The sequence below is a fragment of the Maylandia zebra genome, linkage group LG15, assembly GCF_041146795.1.
Source record: "Maylandia zebra isolate NMK-2024a linkage group LG15, Mzebra_GT3a, whole genome shotgun sequence".
Classification (NCBI taxonomy): domain Eukaryota; kingdom Metazoa; phylum Chordata; class Actinopteri; order Cichliformes; family Cichlidae; genus Maylandia; species Maylandia zebra.
Window position 1 is genome coordinate 39,316,430 of NC_135181.1, and position 27,029 is coordinate 39,343,458.

Here is a 27,029-nt window from a genome sequence, read left to right on the forward strand (position 1 = left end):
AACCACGTGAACAAAAATATTCTGAAAGGGTGCTGCGGATTCTCTTTTCTGCCCAGTCAAGCTATAAACCAAACTTTCTATCGCAGCTCCGTTTTAGTTGAACAAAAACTGAAATATTGACTATTTGACAACCATGTCTTGTCCCATTGTCCAGTAAAACGCAAAATAAAGACTTATAAACCCACAAAGGTTAAAAAAGAAAAAAAGAAGAGGAAGTGTAGGATGCCCCAGAACGAGCTCAGAATAAAAGGATACCCAGATGAGGTGTCGTATCCGTGCCACGCATGTTTTAATATGACCAAGTTAGAAAAAACACAAGAGTGCAAACATTAGATATGTGGCTTTTTATTTCGGTACATTTTATATGAAAATAGTGTCGCAGACTTATACAACAGTTTTTGCTGTACAACTGACATTTAGACATGGATGAATCATTTCCTACAGAAAACATGTCAAATCCAATCAGCTGAATTCGGGAAGGAGCATCAAATAAATGTAAAGCATTATGTCAGTGAAGAGGCACACTTCCACTAGCTGCGCCTGCCTGTACTATGGAATGTGAAAAGTCAAACTGCATTTGGTTATCATACTAAATATGCATATGTAAGCACGGTGTTTCAATGATTAGGATGCTGAACAACTCTGAGCCACCAGTACAATAGCAACATCCCACAGAAAGCTGTCTGTATCAACATTAAGAGCTCATGAACCATAGCAGCACCTACGAAGACTCCTTAGAGTTAAACCCTTCCTTCCTTCCTTCCTACAGACTGATATTGAGCTTCTTCACACAGCTGACAGGTTATTGGTTCCACACATCTCCAGGGAGTAGAAAGAAAAAAAATCCAACAAAACAATTAAGAGATTCTTTTTTTTTCTTGTTAAAGCAACATAAGTATGTACAAAAAAAGCAACTCCCACCATTTACAAACCAACAGTCTCAAATTATGTCACATGATGCATAAAAATAAAAAACATTACACAACTCTTCTTTTTGCAGAGGATGTCTGAAACCCATAAACACGTAGGAATAAAAAAAGAAAGTAAAAGACAAATCAATAACTGAACATGTATTTCTATAGTGTGCGGTGGAAATGCCTGATTTTTGTTAAGTGTAAGAAAAAAAAGGGGCATGAATGCTGTACTTACTGATTCCCAGACACCTGCTCACTGTACAATCCCCAGAGTTCCTCTTTTAGCACAACTGTGCGGTTGGTTACACAGTTAAAAAAGAACAACAAAACAATCTGATGAAGTAAAAAACAAAAGGCTGGGTTAGCCTAACTTACACTGCCCTGTCGCTCAGACTTCGCAGTACCATTAAAATCTGCAGCATCGCTACCACTGCCGCCATTAAAAGTTAATATTTCAAATGCAGGTTTAAAGATTCAGCTTCACAACATGAGTCTAAGAAGTCAGCTGGAAGGCGAGTAGGTGTAGTGGATCCAAATAGTGCCTCAAATATTCACTGACTCTGTGCCAGTAAAAATCATCGCTCACACACACGCACACACGCACGCACACACGCACGCACACACGCACACACACACACACACGCATGCACACACACACGCGCACGCACGCACACACACACGCATGCACACGTTAAAAATGTGCACAGTTAAAGTGGAATTCTACGGAAAACTGATTTTTTTTAAGGACTTTTATCTACAAAAAGTACTCAGCTTTATACAAAACAAACTTCTCAAAGGATTATAAAGGCCACCTTAAGAAAAAACTAATTAAATTAACCTCACATCCCAAGAATATCGTTGAGTCAAATGTCAAGCTTATTCTTGGCATTTCAAACTTACATCCAAATTAAAATAACAGACCTTTCACTTTCTTGTTTACTTAACATGGCCGTTATAATCCTTTTTTTTTTTTTTTTTATAGTAACACTTTTTTAGTAATAATTCGACCCCTTTGGACATTTACATTTCATCCTTAATCATTAAATAGGAATAGTCTAGTGTGTTCTTTAATAGAGTTCTTACACAGGCCTGTAACATAGATTAGGACATAAATTATGATATGTAATTTAATAAATGTAAGATCATAAAATATTTTTTAAAAAAAGGCTGATGATTTTTCACGAGTGTTTTGAAAAGTGAAAAATTGATCTCAAAATCAATTTCAAGTGGAATTCCTCTCCAGCGTCTCTCACAGTCACTCAGTGCTTTAACTACACATCAGTTTAAAACAGTCCCTTTATGAACATTACTTACATACTTAAATACAAAGCATCAGCTGAGCTGCTGTTTTTCGTACTCGTACTGAATATACAGAAAATTCACCTGCTGTGTTGTTTCTCATATTAACTCCAATGCCCCTTCACTGATGAGATTCTCACAGTCACCTGCGCTTCCTGCCTCGGACGCTGCATCGAATCAAATCTAAAAGGTAAAGTTCAAACCTGCGACACGAGGAGATGTCGAACAACCCGCTACCTCCGATTTAAATTTAGGTGTGTTAGGCTGTCTGGTCGCCGTCTGTATTCAGAGTCGGGGCGGGCGAGGGGTAGTCGCAAAACACAGTTTTTATTCCTCATGTTTTTTGTTTTGTTTCTTAAATTCAAAAAGTACCCTCTGTAGCATAATGTTGCCTCGTTGCTTGTTTGCGGTTCAGTGTCCAGTGTGTGAGGTTAAAGGTCGGGGAAGCGGCTAGGGTCTTCTTTATAATCATTGGGAATGCTAAAAATGGATTCATCAAACTCATCGTAGCGAAACTCCTGAAACGTCACCGTGGCCGTGATCGTAGGAAACACGGGGATGTCTGCGGGGAGCCGAGAGCACAATTATATGGATGACATGAAGAACACATCACACGAAAAAGTCATGAACATCAATCAGCAGACTACTGTTTGCAACACCATATAAAACTCTGCTTACCGAGCTTGACGGGAAAGCCAGGGGGGAGCTTCATCTGAACAAACTCCCTGAGTTTATTAAAGTGCTTGAAGGGTGCAATCACTTCCAGAACATTCAGTAACCTGAGGGACACGAGAACCCAAATCAACAAACAAAAACAAAGTCTATTTTACTAAAGCATTTAGGTCTCAATGAATGAATAATTTCCCCCTTTATCCCCACTAAACAAGCCTGAAAATACCAATAGAAAATGATGCTGCCTGCTTTTTAATAACCATCTGGAGGGCAGCTTAAATGAAGACTTACGATTCGATGCTCAGAGGGAAGTCTTGACTCATGGCTATTGTGGCTTTGAAGTTTTTCTTGCTCTCCTTGCACACCAGCTCTCTTCCTAGATGAGGAGCTCTGAGACAGAAAATTGTATCCCACGATGAAGGCAGTTCAGTCAGGAAGAGCTCACAGCTCATTAATGCAGACATGGAAAACTACCAGTGTTCTTCCAGTAACTAAAACATCAACCTATGTGAATATTGCATTTGGCACACGTAGAGATTCCTGCTTTATTTATTCCCAAACACTTCAGACACCTACTTTCCATTGTCAGCCGTGATGTATTCTTCCCAGGATATAGTGTTGGGTGACGGGGGGGTTAGAGATTGCCTTCTTGCTGGCTAAAAGTCAGAAAAGAGATTAAAAAAAGGTCATGGTTAGGCTAAAGTGTAAAATACTGAAAGGTCACACTTAAAAACAGTGAGTGAAACTAACAAAAAAAATGTTAAAACTGATCTAAGTTGTGACAGATGTTTTTTGTCATTACTTTTATATCAACATTAGTGTTTACCTACACACCTTTAATTTTTCCCCGCAGAGCAATGACATACACGGCACATGCCACTAGAGGGCCCCAGCGCATCACTAAGCTGTATACTTTTATGCTGACATAATTAACAGCCATCCAACAACAGCAAAGTAACTTTATATAATAAGCTAAATGTTAGCATAGTATTAAAGCTAAATCAGTAATTACTAAAAGCGGGAATCAACCAAACTTAATCTAGAAAGTCCTGATTCAGTGATGTTAAATCTTTAGTTAATTCAGCGGGTGAGCGTCACAAACGGTCACAGAGAAGGAGGAGGAGGAGAAGGAGAGCTGTTGATGCTGTTGTGCCGGCCTTGAAATTAGATTCTATGTTATTGTTCATGGTTGATAACAACTGTGTGAACCAGTGATCTTAACTGAATAAACAGGAGCTGCACAGTAAACAGCCTTCAAATGTTAAGCTTTGTTGAAATTCAGCTGTAACGCTGCCGTATCAGATTCATTCACCAGATCATTTTTATCAGCTGAAGTGAGTGACTCTCCCCACGAGCAACGAAGGATCAAAGACAACTTTCTTCAAAAGAAATAATTTTTTTTTTAAAAACAAAAAATTGGAAAACGTTTGGCGCTTGGCCTTCTTGATTTAATGTTCTTCTTCGGTGTCAGTTCATATTAAGATTGGACGATCTGTTCTGGATGACTCTGAACTACGAGGTGCTTTGACAGTCTGCTATTCCTAAATATTAGCTCCCTGCTCTGCCAGAGTTCAGATTTTTTTTAAAATCACTATTAAACCAGCCGATCTCTGTTTTGTAAGCTGTGGTTGAGTACGACAACTAGGGCAGAAGAATCTGAAAACAGGTTCTGGATGACGAGACACCTCTGTGCCAAGAGATGGCTGACATAAGGTGTGCAGCCTTATTATGTCCTCTCTCACACTGTGTACCAGGCCTGGCACATTGTTGTGATGAGGACAGAGTACACACAGGCTGTGGAGACCTTGATCTGCTGGCATGCCGGACCTGCTCCCCCATCATTCCACGGCACCGGGAGGGGGGGGTTAGCTTTCATCCGTGCGATCAATAGTGTCCAGCTCTATTCCAAAGCCTCCCACGCTCTGCCTGCGTCCACAGACTGACTTGTTCTCTCCTGCTGTAGTAAACACCGTTGCGTCACAGCAGCTGCTTATCTCATCCACTTCCCATGTATCATTTTCCACAGGTGTGGAGGCGAGACTATTTTCACATCAAAACTAAAACAAAAAATGATATCCCTTCAAACTGTTTTCCCCCCCCACTTTAAACAAGAGCAGGCACCAATTCACATCAGCACAAAGTTCTGACAGACAACAGAGAACACTTTGATGAAACAAAGCCCAACACAGAACACAGGACGGTCAAAAACAGAACAAAAAGCCGTGAGCGTCCATTGTGTGTCGAGAGGCTTTATGTTCACAGAGTGGTTGTGTTTACGGCTTCCTCTCGAACATACTATAGTGAGGGGATGGTGGGTGAGCGATGAACAGCTTAGTAGCTTTCACCACTGGGGGGCAGTGGTAGAATTTGAATCCATGCAGAGTGGCTCAGGGGCATTTGTTCATTCTGTCTTCAAACAAATAAAAACATCAAAAGGAACATTAGTGGGGATCCAGTCAGGAATTTTTCAATAAACCATACAAAGTGGCTCGACAGGGTCCGTTTCTGTAGGATTTATCTTTGTATGGACACGGGGGTGAGGAGTACTGTGAGGTTTATTTTGTCTGAGAGGCTCGTGTCCTACCCCAATGTTCCAGCGGGACAGGACAGTTTCAGGATTGGACTGGTGGTTACGCTGCAGGTATAAGTAAAGACAATGTTTATCGACAAAGTGCTGGAGGTGTACAGGTGCACTTGATACACAGGTGCACTCGAGGATTCATGTTAGAACAAACTGACCCAAGTTAAAGAAAAAAAACTGTAACACAAATTTAACGACTTTAACTTCACTGCTGAATGAGAACCTGTGGGAAAATGAACTAGAGAAATGTAAATTAAGTACATTTCAGTGCCCATCAAACCTGCAGCACTGTATCTCCCTGTAGAAATAAAAAAGGTTAAAAGAAGTATGGTGACAAACGTTTAGTGATAAAAACTGCATTTCCTGGCCCAAACAGAGTCACCCTTCATAGATTCAGATGTTAAGCACCTAACTTCAGTTTACTACCACAAACCTTTGGTCTCCACTTCCCTTTTCATAAGCGAGAGGTCTTTGTTAAAATGTACTTAACTCACCTATTTAAATCTTATCAGGACCTAAAGTTTGAATTATTGGGAGCACGACCACTTTGAAGGACGCCTGGATGCCGTTACAGGCAGCTGCAGCTGGTAGCTGTCTGCCAGACTTCATGTCTCCAAATTCAAGTCACTGAACTGGACCTCCCGACTATGATTGTAGTGCTTGTGTATTTTGGCTTGATGTGCGGTTAACTTTACAGTCTGTCCAAGAAGTCTGCTGGATTCTAGCAGGACACTAGTTCATTTGATGACTGTTATTGTGTGCTGCTGCAATATAAATAAACTTGAACTGGAATGTTGCATAGCACTCCATAACTCTGTGCCTAATAATATGGATGCAGATAGCTAAGCAGCTTTTTGGCCATAGCTCATAACTTATCAATCCAACCTCTCGTCTAAATATGCTGAAGGTTGGCTCTAAAGAATTGACATGTGATGCTATAATGCTAAAGTTAAAGCTTCAAAACAGGACTTCAACTGCACATAAAATAGGCATAGCCACAGGAAGACTGTTTTTGTTTTTTTGGTTTGTGAAGTTATCAAACAAAGACACATAAATCTTTATTCATGTCAGTGATGCTCACCTCAAAGTTCTGCTCTATGAGGTTCCCTCCTTTGCTCAGACTCTCCATGATGGCTTTGTTCCTCAAGATGTCCTCCTCGCTCAGATGCTCTCTCCTCTTCCTGGACTCGAGCACCAGGCCGTTCACAGAGTAGAAATCGGCCAGAAAGTTTCCCACGCGCTCCTGGAGATTAATAAACAGTTAGATAAGTTCCCCCCTGCCACAGACTGACCAATTTCCCTTTCAAACAGAAGTCAAAAGGACAAAGGATTGAGAGGGCAAAAAGCAATACTGTCATATTTCAGTCACTAACTCCACACTGCCAGATTTGTCTGTGTTGTTTTGAACCCCAATCCTGTCACCTGAGCTCCCTTCCTGGGGTCATCACTGCCTCTCTGATGTATTTACTGCCTTTCCTTCCTGGTGTGGGGGTTACAACAGGAAATATGATATGTTGGCACTGGAATTTGAAATTGCCAATAAATAAAAACGATGAAGCTAAAGAAGAAAAACACCTTTGTTATGAATTAACACTGAATAGTTTACCACCGAACGCTCAAATTTCCCCGTCGGCAAAACAAGGCCATCGTCTTATTATTATAGTAAGGACTCATAAATACACACACTTAACAACATTAGCAAAATCTGTTTATGTTTCATGTGTCTGGAAGGAATAAAAAAGGTTTTGGTATCCATCCATATATCTGATGATCATCAAATACATGGTATTAAAATCTCATATCGATCAGGCTTCAGATCCGGTCTAAAGGCTGCTGATGTTCTTTTCAGGTCCGGTTTTTTTAAAGAAAACAGTCAAAAACAAAACAAAAAAACACAACAACCTAAAAATGAGATATTGCAATCAATGTCACGTTACACACTGATATATCTGTGAAACCATAAGTAAAGTTTAATTTCACCAGCTATCCCAGTCAACTGAGTTATAAAGTACAAGAACTGGGTTCAAAAGTTGACTACAGTCGTTATGTCTTAAACTTTTAAAAGTCCCTGAAGGTCCACAGTCAGAGCAGAGTTTCTAAAAGCTGACAAATGACACCCACCGTCTTGTCTTCCCTGAACAGCCAACCAGTCTGCGCCCTAGAGAACGTGATGGATTTGGTGGACAGTGTGGCGGAGTACACGTCGCTGCTCATCAGAATATCCACTTCTTCTTCTGTTTCCATCTCCGACTCCTTAAAGTGTACAATAAATAAATAAATATAGCACATCATTATGCATCATGCATAGTGAACACTGAACAGCCACATCCTAGTGTTGGAAACAATGATGTCAGTCGGTTCCTCCAACTCTTTCTGAAGTGTTTGCACAAGATGTTGAACTGTTGTAGTTTCCCAGAGGGTTACATCTGTTAACATTTAGATGCCCTGACCTTTGGTCTAGTGCTGTCATCAGGTCAAATATTCCTGCTAGACATAAGAAATACCAAAATATGTAGGGACACTGTTATATAATTTACTTAAACACAACTAAACAACTTTAGATTTAGTTGTCTTCACTGTAGAATCACAAACCTGCATTTTTCAAGTCAATGACAAAACTTTAAATATGCTGCTTTGTTCTTAACAGACATCACAAATTAAAGGGCCCCAAGGGTTTCACACACCTCATGGTGTATCCGCTGGTAGACTTTCTGTTCATTATCCAGCACAACAAAAGACTCTGAGGGAATAGCATTGCCGTTAAAGATGAAACTGAGGTCACCCCGCTGGCATTTCATGTCAGTGAAGTCTATCAGGGTTGTATCCAGTCTGCATAAACACATCGTGAACATACACAGAGGAGACAAAAGTCAGAATTATTGTGAGCTCAAGTTAACTTTTCAGGCCAGCAGCACAACCGTGTCAAAACTGTGAGCGAAGACAAAACTGTGCTCGATGTTACACTTTTGAAAGGTCGGAGACAATGTGTATGGTAATCACTGCCACGGGAGTCCAACAGCACTTTTCAAAATTTTCTTTGTGTTGTCAGAGTGGGTAGTCCTGAAATAAAGCGTGACGGCAAAGAGAATAAGTGATCTGCTTGAGAAGAATGCACACAAAGCGGTAGGTGCTACGGGTAGGTATGATAGGCCTGACACACCGTGGAGCTGGTATGTAAATGAACTTGCTGTGACAGTTTTTTTCCTTTCACCCGCTCCGTCTCTCGCTCTCCCTTTTTCTCCCTACAACTCTGGCATAATAAGAGGGCATTTTGAATACCAAATTAGACAGCCAGGAGCGGTTTCACAGAATAATGACAAGCTCCACATCAAGGTTACCTCATAAGGAAGAGTGAAGATGCACACACACACACACTTTTACAAACTCAATTCAATCCTCAAATAGACTGTGCTGATATAAACCCAAACGTAGAGGCATAGGTTTACGTGCGTGATAAAGGGGTGGCAGGATTTGTCATATATGTATGAAAATCTATGTGCATATGCTGTAAATGTGGAAGCCAGCCCTCAAGCCTGCATAGCGTTGGATTTTTGCCTGAAAGGCGCTGGAGCACAGCGGCATATATTCCTACTGTAGATTCACTGTTGAGACTGTGTCAGCATGTGTCAGGGTGTGATGAATTTCTGCTGATGCTCTTTGTAAGTGAGCTACTCAGCACAGTAGACTGTACAGTAGCTTCATCTATGAGACTGTGATTTAAAGCGAAACAGAAGGAAGAGTTGTGCGCACAGAGGGATCGCTGTTCGGCTTCCTCGTACTGCTCATACTGCAGGCGCTGATTTCACACTCTAGTTAACAAAACTGAGAAACTGGAAGTAGAGAAAAGAAAGACGAGTGGATGCTGTGTACAGCAGCAGTTACAAATAAACCAGCAAGCCTTAAAAACAAAGTGCACGAAGAGCAGGCTTTCTCTGGGAAATGTTTAATATGGCAGGGCTTACATCTTCTGGTTTACTTTAACAGGCAGCTTGAGAAGTGACTGAGTTTTGAAATGTCAGAATGCTATTTAAATGAACATTTGTTGACAGGACTTGCCTGATGTTGATGCCTTGTTTGTAGATCTTGCAGGCATCTGAAGGCAGGATTCTGGAGAGCAAAGGCACTGCAACATGAAAAGATACAGTAAGGGTGTGTAAAACGTCTAAATTTAGAAAGCACATTTGAGGAAAAAAAACTGCAGATTTCAAAGCTTTGGTGGCATATAAACCTGGAAACTAGAGTGCCACATACCAGAAGTAGTTCAACAGCTAAATATTTAATAACTCACAGTCCCTATCGTATTAAGTAACTGAAGGCATGATACTCTACTTGCTGCTCCAAAGTACAGAAGAATAGTTGCGCATTAACAAAAACAACAACAGAAAATAAAGACCAGTCAATAAGCAAGATGTGCATCTGATACAAGTCTGTGTTGTTCTCCGAGCACACAAACCTTAAAAATATAACTTTCACTATTACACCATCTCAACTGGCAAAAATATATCCTTATGTAACCATTTTACATTTTGTTACCATCACGTGTGTGTTACATAACCCTATTCACCTTGTCAATAATTCACAAAGACACACTGAGTACACAGAAATCAGCCCAGGCCTACAGTCCTGGGTTTGGTCTGCAAGCTAAGCAAATGCTGATGCTTGAGCTCTAGTGAAGGCATTTCGTCTATCGCCACACACCGTGCTCCATCTGTGAGGTCCGCTGTTATGTTTTACCCGCTGTTATGTTTTACCTGATGTATTAGATCATTAAAGGTGAGACATCCATTTTAAAGGAAGGCGTATTGGCTCATTTCAAACAGGCACTGTCATTTTCAGCTTGACGTCACTCAACGTCCCTCATGATACACGGTAATCCATCCGTAACCACCTGAACACTAAGTCTGTTCTTCTCCCTGAGATTCCTTAGTGTTCGTTTTTCAGAACAATGACATGTGATTCATTTCCACAGTGGATCAAATCTGAGAAACTGTCAAAGGAGAGCAGACAGAGAAACTTGACTCACCCCAACTTTGGAAGTCCCAGTGAAGCTCCAAGTAAAAGTCTCCGAGCTGTGAACACAGATAAAGAAAAATCAATAAGGAGTGAGGCTACGTGTTTCTACTGCTGATTATTATTCCACAGATCTGATGAAAAGGCCGGAAACCCACAATGTCAGAGTCTGTCTCTCAACACTCTCCAACTTCCCTACCCTCTCTGTGCCTCACAGCCACCAGATTGAAAATAAATAAATTATTAAGAATACTCAAAAATAAATAGTACTCCTACTGAGTTACACCACGAGGACGATGGTTTTGATAATGACAGAACAATTCACCCACTGTAACAATAGTGACATAGCGAGCTCTATGCAACAGAAAAATAAATTAAACCACAGACTTGGACACCATATTTGGTTTTATTTAATGAGATTATAAAAGTAGCACGCCAGCGTTTCACTTTACATGAAAGTATAACTGAGCCTCTGCTTCTTTACATAGCAAACCCCACCTCAGTACAGTCTAATTATCTTGTAAGGCTTGGATCACCGCTACGATCGGTGGTCTCAATCCACACGTCAGCAATGATGTCAGGCTGGCCGAGGATCATCACTTCCCAGAGCTTTATAATCTCAGAGAGATGATGACACAAGAAAATCGCCGGTCTCATCATTTCAGGGAAAATACAGCCTTCGAGGTCTGTCAAGTACTTGAGACTTTAAAACTTTTACAGTGAGGGAGGAAGGTCAGGTGAAGTGGTATAACCTCTTTAAACACGATAAAACGCAGAGTTTTATTTGCTCGTGTCCTGTTCTTGATTTCCTCAGCATTACTGCACAGCTGACCTCTTGTTTGATGGCAGATACTCCCTTCACCCTGGCCAAAAAGGCTAAAATGACCAAAGAAAAAGTGGAAAACAGTTAAACATGAGAGGTTTTGGACAAAGTTTGTGTTTTTTCCATTGTTTAAGCACTGCTTCCAGCCAAGAGTGATACCATATACGCCCCATAGCTGCAGAAAAGGCTAACATTGTTATCTTTTTACAAAAAACAGCTGACCATGAGAGGTTTTTGGACCAATTTTGTGTTCTCCATTCTTTAAGCACCGGTTTGAGCACCGTTTGAGCACCGGCACCGTTTCAAAAGTACCGATTTGGCACCGGTATCGGATAAAACCTAAACGATACCCATCCCTAGTGATGTCAGATAAGCATGATATACTTCTGCATTGTTATTTTCAGTGTATGTGTGCAAGGTCAGATAAGCTGAGATAATGCCTGACCTCTCCCCTTTCTGTTAAAAGAGGAAGTACTATGTAACTTACTTTCACTATAAATAAAGCAACCGAGCCTGCACTCGGTGTGTGTGTCTTCTCAGAGGCATTCACCCGTGCGCACGTTTTCTAATACTCTCTGAGTCGGTCTGCAGTGTCTTGTTTCTCTTACTTGTGTTTGAACAAATGTCTACCCCTGACATGTGCTAAGGCTGTGCTTGCAGAATAGATCCCAGTGAAAGGAAAAGAAACAGGACAGAATTGAATGAGAGCACTCTGACAGGTAAAAAGATCTGATGACCATAAAACAAGATATCCCATCAAAGGGTCAGGAGCAGCAAGGACTATCAGAGACATTATAAAAGAGAGAAATGGTACTCGAAAAATCCTGTGGTTTAACCGACACAAATGCAAAGCAGAGACTCACTGCAATTTCATCTGTGTAGTGGCAGGCATATCTATTTGTTACAATAAAAAAAAAAAAAAAGGGCTGGTTTTATTGGTTTACTGAATTAATTAGCATGACATTAGTGCTCCGGTGAGAGTCATCGATGGTGTCAGCACTCTGGAATTAGCCATTATGAAGCTGTAGAAGTATAACTTGAAGGTAAAAAGACTTTTTAAAACTTAATTTGAGCAAATGTATTTTTTTAATAGTCCATTGAGTATTTAAAATAAAGTTACGGCTCCAACTCAGTTCGTTCAGGGCAGAGGCTTCAAAATAGCGGCCAAAAAACAAAAAACAAAACAAAACAAAAAGAGGCTGCCAAAGTTGGGTGCAGAGTGGCAAAACTGGCTTCTAGCAGGACTTTAAGACTACGTTACCTCTTTGAGGGCTTTCAGCAGTTTGGGCCTCTTGTCCTCCACGCTCTCCCTGGACTGCTGCTTCAGCTTCCTCAGCAGCGCTGTGACTGAGAGCGCACGGAAAGATGAGCAGAAAAACAGAAGAGAAAAAAAGTGACACACCAGCTTTTTCTATACAAAAACATATCAAAGTTTAATTTAAGGTTATTGGATGGCACATTACTTTTTGCCATGAATATTTTTTATAACCCTGTTTTACTGGATCCGATCCCACTGCTAAACTTAATAAATATTCTACTGTGAGTTGATCAACCATGTTAAAAAAAAAAAAAAAAAAAGTTTAACAACCATGTTTTGGCAAATCTGACCATTTTCTCCACACTCCCTGAAAGACAGGCTGTCCTTAACCCGAACTCTTCCACAGCAGCATTTTTAATTTCTCTTTGAAATTTGGTCACATTGGGGCCCGATGAATGTAAAAACGAAAAATTGCCAGATTTTTTTTTTTTATTTATTTTTGTTTTTAAGAAAAATAAGAGCCACATATGAGCATATTCGTTTAAAATTTTGAGTAACAGTAGCAGTATAATGTCCTCATAAGTGGATATCAGGCCCTTGTAGAGCAAAATTGAGTATTTTGGTCTAAATAACCCAAAATGTGATGTCCACATATGTGGACGCCAGGTCCTAGGAGGTTAATCATGATTACTTGAACATTTCTAAAATTAAGGGTGCTGGGCTTCACTTCCATATGGGCATCTTTCAAGATTTCCCACAATCTGAGTGCCTTGCAGAACATCGTCAGTTTTATTTAAAATTACAGGTGGTGATCAGAATGACAGATACTGTGCTTCTTTCATGCCCAAAAATATCATACCATCTGTTTTTATGCTGCACAGCAAAGGGCAGACCTGCAATATTGGTAAGGTTAACGTTTAGGGCAAGACGTTTTTAAACGTACAGGAAATACTGTGTACTTAACGGTTTCTCTAATCGAATCATGTCAACAATGGAAAAAAAAAAAAGTGCTACAGGCTACAGCAATTTTTACTGAGATTTACCAGCTTCCTGGAGCCAAATGGGGCACTCCCAGCATCATCCAACCAACCCTGATGCATAGCCTGCAGGGATCAAACCGTTCCAGGAAGTTCAAAGGGAGCAGCAATGGCAGATACAGAGCTGCCTGTTAATGAGCAACTCCTTTAACCTCCTTAACGAACTAGGGGAGAGGAACGCTCACAGGGGGCTTTTAGCCATGATGGGTCACATTAACAAGCGTTCTGCAGCACTGGCTGCAGGAGACTTGTGCAAAAGAAAACGGTTCCACGCAAATTTACAACAACTATTTAGATGTTATGTGATGCTTATTAGGGAGTGGGAGCATCAGTTGCTCACTAACATAACTGTGGTGCTTTTGACGAAGCCATGAAGGGAATAAATGACAACAACTATTCCAGTGATTAAGTCATGGAAGCAGTTATGAAAAAAAAAAAAGGGGGGGATATGTTTGGCCACTGAGAACCCGCCCGTCCTACATTTTAATAGGACTAAAAGCAGCAGTGCCCATATGGCATAGTCATCAGCCTGACCATCTCCTGTGCCCTCCTCCATGTCCACGTGGCGAGTCAACATACACAAACATGTTGTTCATATTGTCTAACTGGTGCTCCCCGTGCAGCAGCACAGAGGGGCAGAGGACTCAACGGTAAAACTAGGCCAAATGAGAGCACAGGAACGCACATGCGCCAGCCGGCACAGACACAACTACAGGATGAGGGTGTCTTTGTGGCCTGGCTGCCTAATGAGTGTAGACAAGCTCTGGATGGGGCTCCTCCTGATCCTCACCGCCTCGCAGCAGGACAAGGAAGGGAGTAAAATCTCACCATCTGGTCACAGACCACCCAGCCAACACAGACTGAGAAACCAATGCGGGCCGTTTCAACACTAAACCCAACTGACTCTCCACGCTGGCACTAATTCACCGAGATACTGATCGGGGCACTTTGCTGGCACTAATTAGTCGAGTGATCTCAGCAGTTTCACCTCCACACTAATAAAAAGAGACAGAGTCAAGACAAAAAACTTGCTTTTACATTACCACAAAGGGCAACTATTTAACAAGATACGCAGGTGGAGGGCTGCTGCTGCCAGGTCTCCAAGAATGTGGGAAAAGTTCAAAATGACACAGGCCAGAATATTAAATGGATGCGAAAACTCACCGAGGTCGACAAATTTTGCAAGCTAACTCAAACGGCCGAGTTAACTGAAGATGACATATCACATGCAGGGAGCTTGATTCAATTTAGTTTCATTTAAACGCTCTGAATCATATCAGGAAAATGTAATTTTTAGACATAACAAATAATTACAAGCTGAAACAGAATTCCGTTGTTCTTTATCCCTGCAGCCTGTGCTGTCATATTTTTATATGCACAATAATTTTGCTCTACATTAATTTGTCAGTGAGGTTACAGTGAGGCTATAAACAAACCTTTGTTTGCAAATAAATGTAGAAAAATTCACTAGTTACAAGCTAAAATAAAACTATGGCAGCTTATAATTAATAAATAAGAAAATAACATTTAAGAATTCGTTTGCTTTGCTATGGCCTTAATAAAAAAACAAAAAACAACTTTTCTTCCTTCTAATGCCACACATATCACCCGAAAAAGCAAAATGTAAAATATCATTCAGTCAGTCAATCAAGATAATAATATTCAGAAATAAAAATTATCCAACTGAAAATGTTCAAATATGCTGGTGATAGTGTTGTTGGTGCCTTTACTTTTACAGGAATTCTAACCCTGACTCTTCTGCACAGGTTGGAGGAGTAATATAAATCTCCTCATTTGTTACTGAATGCTGCCTTGTTTTGATTCACACATGCACTATAACATATAACACCATAACATTAATAGCATATACTGCAACATATACTGATAAGAAGATGAATTTTATGGATAACGATGATTCTATCTACAAGAAAGCCAGTTAGTGATTATTTGATGTTGAACTTGTGCCCTCAGGGTGATTTAATAGTCAGGGATTATTTCAGCCAAAAGCAATTAGTATACAGAAAAATAAGACGCTGTGATGCATTTCTATTCTGTATGTATGAATGCTGCTGATTGTTGGCACTAATTCTATTATGAAGTGATCTTGTGTATGTATGACTTGATGAATCATGAGTTATTCTAATTCTAATCTATTCTAATGCCTTAATCGTGGATATTTATAAGTGACTCCTAATAGCTCTATAAATTTTGAATACAGGAAGAAAACATGTGAGAAAAATCTAAACTCAAGCTTATTACAAAGACACAGAAAGAGAAAAGGATCTTCTTAAGCCAAACTTCTTCAACTTAAACTTTTCTTGCCAAGTCTGGTTGTTTATTCAGGCTAGTGAGACCATTACTGCCTGACACCCACATGAAAAAGCAGCTCCCTGCCTCACATACAGTAATATGACTGAAACTCTCTTTGAACAAGTCCCTGAAGCTGACAACACAGCTGTGTGGCAGAGGCGAGCGAGGACTGAAATAGCTCTTTCTGAACCAAACACATGACAAAAACTATTTCTGAGCCACATTTTGTCTCCTCGTTCAAACGGAAAGCCACACACCCGGGTAACAAACGCACTGTGTCGCAACAACATACGGGGGAAATGAATGTTGAGCAGAGAATAGAGAGCTACACCTTTCTTTAAAACCTTACTGCAACATGTACCTGCATGGTCACCTGCACAAGAAACCTGCCAGCTGTAAGATGAAATGTCATTAGAGTTCATTAGAGGTTTCAGTCAACAGACATACTTTGAGTCAGTTCATTAGAGGAAGCAGTCGATGGAGGAACTTAAAGCTGCTTCCGTTTATGACGTAGCATTGGTGCGAAGTGGCTGTGTGGATACATGAATGAAAGAGCAAGCTCTTTCATTCATGTATCAACATGTACTAGGTTAGCAAAGTCATTTTTTAACTGGAACTTATTAACTTATATGTAAAATCCGAATGCTGTACTTGAGATGTTCCAATAGCTGAGAATGAAGTGGGCCAATCAACACCTAACCTGGTAGTTCTGTAGCAGTAGTGAAGGGTTGTAAAATACTTTTAATGCATTCACCACAGCTACAGACCCCACCACAGTGAACAAACCTCAAGCCTTCCTGTTTCTGTCATCAAAAGCTCTAAATAGATTGCAGGTGAAATTCTCACTAGCAGAGCACTACGGTACTAGCAAAACTGTAACAGCTGTCATTCAATCCATTCTCCCTCAGTCATTACAAAAAATCTAACGTGACTTTTTGTACAGTGCCACAGGTACTCGTGACAGTGAAATAATACAAAACATTCTCACTGCTTCAAAACAAACTTTTGGGCCATTATGAAACGTGGGACAAAAACACGTGTGATATGGGCTTGAGCATAATCAGCCTATCAGGACTGAGGGAAATATCTAATGAATTGCTTTTCACTGGAATACAAAAGCCAGAGGGCCTTGAGGAATGCCCCCCTCTGAGGGACAAAAGAGCCAGGCCGGTGTGGTGGCCTCACTGCGAGGCGGCCGCGTGGAAGAATGTGCAGAGCCGTTTGTTGATTTGTATCTGTTGATGAAAACTTCTCTCTCTTGCCTTCTCCCACTGGTGCAAGCCTGATGCCTCGCTTTAGTAAACGAGTTCACTGACCAACATCAGTTTCAAACCTCTGCGTGAGTGTTTTATTGAGCAAAGCCAGCTACTCAGCGAGTCAGAGATACTTACTCATCTGTCGGTCTCCGTAGCTAATGGCCTCGGCGAGGGGGCTCCATCCCTGAGCGTTCTTCACCTTCACTGGTGCATTGTGGGCCAGCAGCAGATGGGCACACTCTGCAAGGAGGACAGTTAATCACTAAACACCAAAAGACAAACAGAAGGACAAACTGAAAACCCAAAAAGCCACCAGGAATGTGCCTAACACACGACTCACTAGCAGTACCACAGACCTAATAGATTTCAGTTTGGCATCTTGACTTGACAACGGGCTGAAGGATGATTTCCTGACCAGAAATAGTCTGAAAATGTGACAGCACCCAAACTTCATAGTCATAGATATTAGGAAATTAATGTTCCAGTAACTAATAATAAAAATCCACAGAAGTAAAAGGTGCTTTGGGGTATGTTTTTTTATGTATCTTCATTTTACATCCTATTAATATGAAGCAAACACATAATACAATATATGCTGAAAACAAAACAATAAAAACTTTAAAAAAAAAAACTACATTGATATTTTTTATGGTGACTGCTTAATACACAGAAGAAAAACCCTGCGTCCAGCTCTAGTCATGTGTTCGATTTTCAAACCACAGAGGAACCGAACAAAAATGAGATGCAAAGTTAAACAGCTTTACTTCTCCTGCTCTGCAAGTTTTATCTGATGTGTTTACTTCAAACTGACTACTCTGCAGTACAGGTGTCATCGGTTACATAGAGCACATTTCTCACAATGTTTCCAGGGTGTCCAGAGGGCTAGTTTGTGTATAGAACGTTAACCAAAAAGCCATATGGGACCTACAATTATGCAAGACTTGGAATCTTTCCTTTTTCTTTTTTTTTTGTCCTGCATTGCTTTAAATTAACGAACTAAATTTTGAGCTAAAGGAAAAGACATCCCTTGGTACTATGTAGTCACCCTCCGAGCGGTGCTTGAATTCTAACACCTGGAAAACAGCCAAAGAGCTTCGTCTCTTTTCTATGGTGAGATCAGCAGTAAGTGCAGCATAAAATCCCTCTGCTCTCCGGGCAGCGTGTCAACAAACTACAGCCAGCCACAACTGAAGCCTGTTGTTCCGGCTCAGCTGTCAGTTTTGTTGTGACATCACTCATTAAAATGTTGGCATCTGTACAGCTCTGTCCCAGCACTGGCCCGAAAAGTCACAGTCCTACAAATGCTAAGCAGGGGCTAAGTGCTAATGGTCCGCTGCTGAGTGCATATGTGGGGCCTTTGCTTGTTGGAGCCAGAAGTTACATTTGCTCGACCGGTCTTTTTAGTCATGGGTGTATCACGTGAACTCATTCAAATCCTCCTGACTTGTTTTTTTGCATAGATAATAACAGCTATCAAATACATCACAAAACCACATGCACCATATACATTGTATGACTGTGTACGTGACAAATAAAATTTGAATTTGATTTACATACTCCCCATGTTTCATTAATGAGAAAGAGGGTAACACAAAGTCTTAATGACGGAGGGCAATACAATCTGAAACTCTTCCTTATTAGACGCATTAACCACACAACAAAGAGAAGCACGTCTCTCCCAGGAGTGTAGTTACAGAAATAAAAAGGGCAAGATGTGACATCAACCAGTTCAAACAGTTAGGCTACATTCTCCTCATAAGCAATTAACAGTAACACCAGTTGTGTATAGTACAGCAGACATCAAGATGGGAGCATGGCAAAGAAAATCGAGATGAACAGAGACGCGGCGCTGGGAAGTCATTATGGTCACACCAGTGATGCAGAGTTTCAAAGACTTGGCTCATTACTGGCTTTAATGGATTTTCTTGGTAAATTTCTGCTTGATGCCGAACGCTGTCCAAAAGCTGACCACTTCAAAAAGATTGACTAATACTGTTCATATCGCATGCTTGAATGAATTAAAATAGCTGCATTGGTAACAGGAAGATAGCTGAAAAGTGAATGAATAATGCAACATTACAGCAAAGCCCAGTCTTTACATGTTAGTTCAAACTGTCACCCAGCTCCAGGACTCAGTCGCTGATAACAGAAGTTGATATGGAGGCAACACAGGCAAACAAACGGACAAGAGCATGCTTTCTGATGTAAGCTTTGCATTTCCTCAAGGCTCTGACCTATATATCCCTCTGCTAAATCAAACGATTGTGTAATGATAACGACAACATTTAGCAGACATGCATTATATAACCACGAGGAGAACAGCCAGGCCGTGTGTCCTGAGCCCCACACCTTCAAGCTTCTGGTCTGAGTTTTGTGTTTCAGATGCAAGCGTATAGTGTGGCATCATGGATACACTTTTGTTTTAAAGGCACACAACACTTGAGTTCTATGTCAGTTGTTTATGATGTGAATTAAATGCAGAAACTAAGTTAATCGCCTCGCACTTTAAGATAAAAATTACAAACAGTTGCTATTCGAAGATCGACTCTGATACATTTCCATTACCTGTGAGGTAAGCGGGACATCACAGCACAATTGTAGCTACATCATGTTGAGATAATGAAGGCTTTATGTATCAAATGTGACTAACAGCAAAGACACGTGGCTATTCCACTGACTAAAGTGTTTGTTTAAACTTGAACATCCAGGCAAACATTTGTAATTCCCGTTTCAAGCACTTGTCTCCTGTTTGCTCTTATTGGTGAAATAATAGCATTTGTGACGCATTCAAGTTGTTACCAACAGTTAAGTAAAGACTGAGCTATGATATTGAGCCATGGCTGTAGATGGCTTCAAACAGCAGCAAATGAGGATCGGTTTAAAAGCAGGTCAGGATGAAGGTGGCATGTGCCTGTGTGTGGCACGCCACCATTTGGTTTCAAGGACAGTTTCATAATCAACCATCAAACATTTTCTCAGAAAGACACACACAGCAACATGGCAGCTACATCCACAGAGGCGCTTTCAGAGATATCAAAGACTTGCATTTCTCTCAGGAATGAGTAACAAGTCAAACTTTTGGAACAGCCGAGAGTTCTGTTTTCTTATCATAACAAAGTAATATCGATTTACACATTATCATGGACATGGTGCTCAGGTGGAGACAAACAGATACTGTTTTATCTTTCACTGGTCACTACAGAGTCAAGGACACAGACAGACACACCCACCCCTTTTTTATTTCCTTTGGCTCTCTCCAAAAGTATCTTACCTGATAATTCTGTGACCTGAACATCAGATTTTTCCACAAGATTCCTAACAAATTAAATTTTAATACAATAATGTTTTGATTAGTATTTAGTTATCAGAAGTAGTTTAACTAAATTACTCAAATAAATCAGTTATGCTTTGTTTTCTGTCCATCATTCAAGAATTTTCACTTCCGAATTCATTTTTATCAGTGTCCAGAAACTCTCCGAAAAGCCTGCAATTGATCCAAAATGCTGCAGCAGACTAGAAAGAGAGAGAATATTTGACCCATACTTCTCTTCATAGGCTCCCTCTTAAATCCAGAATCAAATTTAAAATCCTTCTCACAAGATACAAGGTCTTGAATAATCAGGCCCCATCCTATCTTAAAAACCTCACAGCACCATACCCACCCAATCATCCACTTTGCTCAAAGACTGCCAGTTTATTTGGTTGGTGGTTCCTAGGATATTTAAAAGCAGGCCCCTCTCAAATGGTAAACACTGAGCACACAAAGCGCTTTATGCAACTTACCTCATTCATCCACTCATACAAGCACTTTTTTTCTATGCTTTTTCCTATGCAAGTGCTTTCTAACATTCACAAATATTCACACTCCGATTAATGCATCGGAGTTAGTATCTTGTCCAAGAATATTTGGTATGATATTTGATATTTGGTATAAGATTAGGCTTAAAACTTTCCTTTTTTGATAAAGCATAGAGTTAGGACTGGATCAGTTGACCCTGAATCCTCCCTTAGTTATGCTGCAATAGGCCTAGGGTGCTGTGGGCTTTCCATGATGGCTGTTTCTTCTTCACTCACTATGAGCTTACACACACCATTTTGCATTTCATCCTTAGTTATTGTGAATCTCTTCCACTGGATCTATTCCACAGTGTGTTTTTGTCCTGCCTTCCTCCCATCACTCCCAACCTACTGGTTCTGCTGGAGGGTTCTTCCCATTTCTTCTTCCCACTGTTGCCAAGTACTTGCTCAAAAGAGGTTGTTTTCTGTGTATTACAGTCTCTACCTTGGAATATAAGAGCATCTTGAGGTTACTGCTGCGGTAATTTGGCGCTATATAAATAAAATGAAATTGAATTTTAGATAACCATGATCAAATCATGACAAATTTGGGATCACTTGTCCCAATTTGGGCAGCATAGCTTCTATACAAAATGGCTATAATGTATTGCTGTGTGTGTATTTAGTGTTTTAAATATAAACAAAGTTAGCTAACTGGATAAAATGACATTTAGGCTGCTTGTTATTAGCCACCGTTTGCTGTCTTGTTCGATCTAATATGCACTTGTGCGAGCACTGATAAAGGAAAACTCCTTGTGGGCTGCTGGGCTGATTGCACGTGCATCTGCTGCACAGACGTCCTGCTTGAGTCGCATTCAACTCATGAGTGAGGGAGCAGGATGGTGATGTAAAGCACTTATCTAATGCTACTTGCTGTGCACTGGCTGCAGATGGGGCTTCTGTCGACAGGATCCGATTGCTGTTAAAGCTCCCTACCTTCACCCTACAGTTTTGACTAAGTCTGAGTACATTTTAAATGTTGATCTGGCTTCTTTTTTTTTAACCATTATTTACATACTCAGCAACATTTGCAATTGTGGATTTGAGTCAAACAGGAAATTTTCTTTTCCTGTTTGACTCAAATGCACTATTTTAATCAAAATCTTAAAATGAGCATGTGTGTGCCACTTTAGAGTATTTTTTTCCAGCCAGGGTGGCCCACTAATGTCAAACACTCACTGGAACTGTATCTTTCAAAGCCATTTTTAGAATCTCACCATTTTATCTTTCATTCACACCCATTAGACAAATGAAACAAAAAAAGAAAGAAACAAAAAAGAAAGAGTTTTCTTTCCAGGCACATGACAGGAAGCAGAATCCAGACAAACTGTCTTACTCCTCTGACAATGACATCAGCTTTCAGGACTGCATTATGCTCTGCTTTGGATTTTCTTCGTCTTTTACGTTAGATATTTCACCTGTGCAACTATTCCAGTCATGCAAACGATCAGACAGTAGACTGCTGATATGCACAACTGTCATTACCACAATGGCGGACATATATGCAGAAAAGCCAGAAACAAAGAGAGCCTTGTCCTCTGCATCCCAACAGGCCAGCCACACCCAGGCTGTGATCTCATGCTGTAGCCTTCAGCCCGTCTGGCCTGAGCATCCCTAGAGGACCAGGCAGCAGCTCAGGCAAGAGACAGGCAACCTCATTAGCAAAATCAATTCCATGGCGTCCCGTCCACGACAACACTTCGGTACTCTGCTATCTGAATTACCAGTAGGTAGTGGCAGAGCCATCACACTGACAGAAATTGAGCTGTGCGAATGTGAAATCAATTGAAACCCGTGCTTCAGTGACAAACACCACAAATGACAATGTGCAGCACGGGTAACCCTATGCCTGAATGGTTGATCAGGAGCTGACTGCAAAAAAGGCTAAATTAATTTTTCAGAAGCATGTTCTGATGTTTCCTTGTCATATTAAAATGCAGGCATTGAGTCTTGAAGGGACAGCGTTTTAATGTTTTATGTGGATGCTTTCAGTCCAGCCAGAGCAATTCATTCTAAAAACAAACTCATGTAAGATTCCTACATTGCCTTGATACATCATGACATATTCATTATATACTCTTAACTCACAGTTATTCTAAGACGCCCAGATCTCATTAATGTGCAATTTGTTATATGTTCAACATTCTGAGAAAATACACATTGTTGTAGCCTCTGAAACACGTTCACCTCTTTTTCACAAGCCAATTCGAACCGATCACAAAACCAAAGTAACCTCTTTGGTGAGAGACACTGGCAGGTAACTAAAAATAACAGACTAAGCAAATATTATAGGCACTGAAAATTACATCGCTTATCTCAACTAATTACCTCCTGTGCCAGCTTCAAAGTTAAAGTCTTTCGAGCCAGCAGTGTTACATCAATCAGAATGAGACTTTAACTACTGAGAGGGGCCTAATTCTTGCACCATCATCATTATCCAGTACTCACTGATTAAATATGATCTGATAATCCTTTGTGAATCTATAAAGTTGGGGAGAAAAGAAAACCCGCTCTTAACAGATAAAGAAGGAAAGGTCTCTTGTTCCATCGTGATTTTGACCAGGAGAAAATCCATTAACACAACCTCTTTATTCATGCATGAGCATCTTGCCTTCTGGGATCTATGTGGTGATCTGTGACAAATGTCTGGTGGTGCTTAGCCTGGCAAATGCACACACAAAGGGAGGGAAATAAACTGAAACACACACAAACAAAAGATGCACGGGCCTACAGAGAGGCGTGTTTAAAAAGCCACGGAGACGGAGACAAGGAGAGAAACCAAAATAAAGCACGTGGAGGTGAATGTTTCAACACTACTCACCTTTATGTCCCATCATGACAGCAAGATGCAGCGGTGTGTTTCCTGAAGAAAGGGGAAAAAACAGAATTTGTGTACTGCATTTAAGAATAACAAAAACAAGCGAGAGACTTCGAAGAGCATTTTGCCTTTAGGGCTGTCACAGCTGGAGTGAATTAGATGTTTAATCTGGGAGGCAGCCTTTGCTAAACTCCAAATGATATGGTAAGTCTGTGCTCACTGTGCCTTCTCCTACCATGATGGCAATACCACTGATTACTACCCAACTGCACCACAAAGCAAGCTACATTTCAGAGGCAGGCACATGGCCTGCTAACAGACACAATGTATGTGTTACATGGTAATCATTCAAGAGAGAAATGATATTTGTGGCAGGTGTGCAAAAGCCTCTACCTACTATCTGGCCAAACTGTAGGACCAGCTCCTTCAGGCTCTCCCTTACAGAGGAAGACGGAGGTAGGCACGCATCCAAAAACAACGTGGGGTAAATATGGGGAAATGTGCCAAAGCTGGGGTTCAGCTAAAAATCACAAGGGACGCTGTGATGAACAACAGAAAGATTTTTTTCTGTGTATATGAGGTCTGAGTTCACTTACAGCCACCACTGTTGACAGTTTCAAATAAACCACTGATATTTTTTAAAGCACCAATCCAAAATCAGCTGATGTAAATGACGTTTAATCTGTAAACAAGCTGCATTTTAACTCGTCAACAACGCAGTGTTACGAAAGTATTGTCTGGATTCACTGGGACTATTTCCTCCCTCCCACAAGCAAGTGGAAAACAATTGTTTAAAAAGGTATTTCTTTAAGCAACAAGTTTTCTGGAAAAAAAATCATAACAAAACAGCAAAGTGAATGGATGAAATATAATAGTGTTAATAAACATATCAAACAAAGCCTGCCTTACTTCAGTGATTTGATGGTCCAGCTTCAACTTATATCCACTAGAAGCTAAAAATTTATGGGAATAAAGCCACGAATTCAAGATACTGAGCCCAGGTAACCATCAACCGAGAAGGCAAAAAGGCTTAACAAGTTCAGATTCTTCAGCATCACCAGAGTAAATGCCCTCCCCTTCTGCTACGTTGTTTCATTACAGCATGTCAGTGTTTTGAGGACAGAACACATTCCAGAGCTGACAGTAAGCACAGCCCATCCTTTTTTCTTTACATGCGAACCGGAACAACCCTTCGCTGTAGATCTGTCAGTTAAGAATGCGTTGATTTGGAAAATGTGGCGTTATCTGAACAGACTTTGCCTTGCAGATGAATTGCAGTCAAGTCTGGGAATCCCGAAGTTTCGCACAACACGCCTTGATGCGTTAGCCATAGGGCCCTGAACCAACTTATCATCCAGTGTTTAAAGATGACTCATGTCACAAGGAATATGTGATAAATTTGAAATGTGGACTGAAAGGCCGCTGGGACCTTTCCTTATGCAGGCTTGAAAGAAGTGAATTTGAAGAAATTACAGGGTATTGACATTAAACTGCTCCTCAATTTGGACATCAGTTATCTGGGCCTTGGCAACAAGAAACCTCGCCTACATCTAATGCTGCCGGAGAATGATGGCCTATTAGCTAAAACTAAGCTTCACTGGACCTTGAAATTGGCAGTTCATTGTGGGCTTTTTAAAGGCAGCTGAGATGAGCAGTTGTTAAACTCACCATGGACGTCTTTCTGGGCGATATTCTGCGTCCGTATGAGCGAAGACAGTCGTCGGACATCTCCCTTAAATACACATTCGTGCACCGGAAAGTCCTGCCCAGTTCGGATAATGGGGTTTTTGTTGTTGTCATCGATAACATCGGATGTTGACAGTGTGTTGGTGTTAGCATTAATCTGCGACTGTTGGTTCTGCTGCTGCTGTTGTTGTTGTGTGGATGAAGACTTGATTAACTTGTGGTTGCTGAAGATTTTACTCGCTCTGCTCTTGTTGTTCGTCCTGGAGGCTGTAAACGTCCCGGTCGCAGCCTCTTCGTCGGGCTCCAGTAAGTCCTCGTCTTTGCTCGGCCTGTGGTCCTTGCGCAGGGAGCGGACCTTCTCTCCGGTCATTTTCTAAACGGTCGACGCTGACGGAGCAGAGGGTGTCGTCGCTGACGATGACCCTCCGGGCGAACTGATGCGATTCGCCAGTTGGAAGTCTTCGCGCAAACACTGGAAACTGCACAACATGAAAACACTTACTTCTCCCACGGACACACAAAAACCACAGTTTGCTCGAGGACGAAAAAGTAGCACCCCCCTCCTGCCGGTCTCTTATGAAAACAAACAGTCCACTCTCCTCCTACCGCCCCAAACTGTCGACGGCTGCAGTACAACATAAGCGGCTCCAGTTGACTAGTACGAACGCTTCGGCTGATATCTTCCGGCTCGTATTATCGCGAGAGTTTGGGAAAGGTTATTACCGGCCACTCACTGAAGCCGCTCCTATTTTATCAAAACACAGCCTACAGTAGTGTAAAATAAACACGTTTTCTATTATTTTACTCATGTATTTGAGTTGAGTCCAAATTTAAGAGCCATATAAGAGCCAACCTCTGTATATTTTATATATTTTTTTTATTTTTACTCTATTTAATTTGTAAAATATGTATACACACACACACACACACACACACATATATACACACGTAGACATACATATTTAGTATACACATTCAGTAATATGCATACACTCTTATATTGTACATATATTTATTCATATAATTCTCAGATTTAGCCATTCTTATATTTGCTTGTTCTTATGTTATTGTACTTTGCACACCTCTGTTGCTTGTGAAGCTCGCACACAAGAATTTCACTCACATGTACTGTACCAGTGTACCTGCACATGTGATGTGACAATAAAAGTGATTTGATATTTTACATTTTTAATCTAAAATGACCTCTAATATAGCTACACGAACACCGAAATCCAACTCCCACACACATCAACTACCCATTAGCTTTGGCCTTGTAACTGAAAGCGTTCAGATTGCTCGCGAGTAACCAAATTCCTCAAAAAAAGAAAAAAAAATCCCCCCAAAACTACAATTAATTCTCTCGTGAAAAGTCTTTCCTCGCTCCTCTTTAATTTTTTTTTAATGATTTTTAATTTAATTTTACTTTTTCCAGGCTGTTAATTCTGACGAACTGGAGGTCGCAACTTATTTAAAATCTAAACATATTTTATTTTTATTATGTACTGTGCATGAAAGCACTGCATTCAAA

The 27,029-nt window shown here is 40.7% G+C and overlaps 1 protein-coding gene across 1 annotated transcript; it reads right to left on the reverse strand.

Annotated features, from left to right (window-relative positions):
* Window positions 1-329: 329 nt before the first annotated feature.
* Window positions 330-26,177, reverse strand: LOC101468823 (ankyrin repeat domain-containing protein 13C). The gene is made up of 13 exons (XM_004561473.4): window positions 25,484-26,177; window positions 23,819-23,860; window positions 17,296-17,400; window positions 12,561-12,646; window positions 10,490-10,535; window positions 9,523-9,589; window positions 8,151-8,295; window positions 7,588-7,719; window positions 6,548-6,709; window positions 3,462-3,541; window positions 3,177-3,275; window positions 2,892-2,992; window positions 330-2,775 (listed from the first exon to the last, which is right to left on the reverse strand). Exons 1-13 carry the CDS (start codon window positions 25,869-25,871, stop codon window positions 2,645-2,647), a joined length of 1,584 nt encoding a protein of 527 aa, XP_004561530.2. The 5' UTR covers window positions 25,872-26,177; the 3' UTR covers window positions 330-2,644.
* Between the last annotated feature and the right edge of the window lie 852 nt (window positions 26,178-27,029).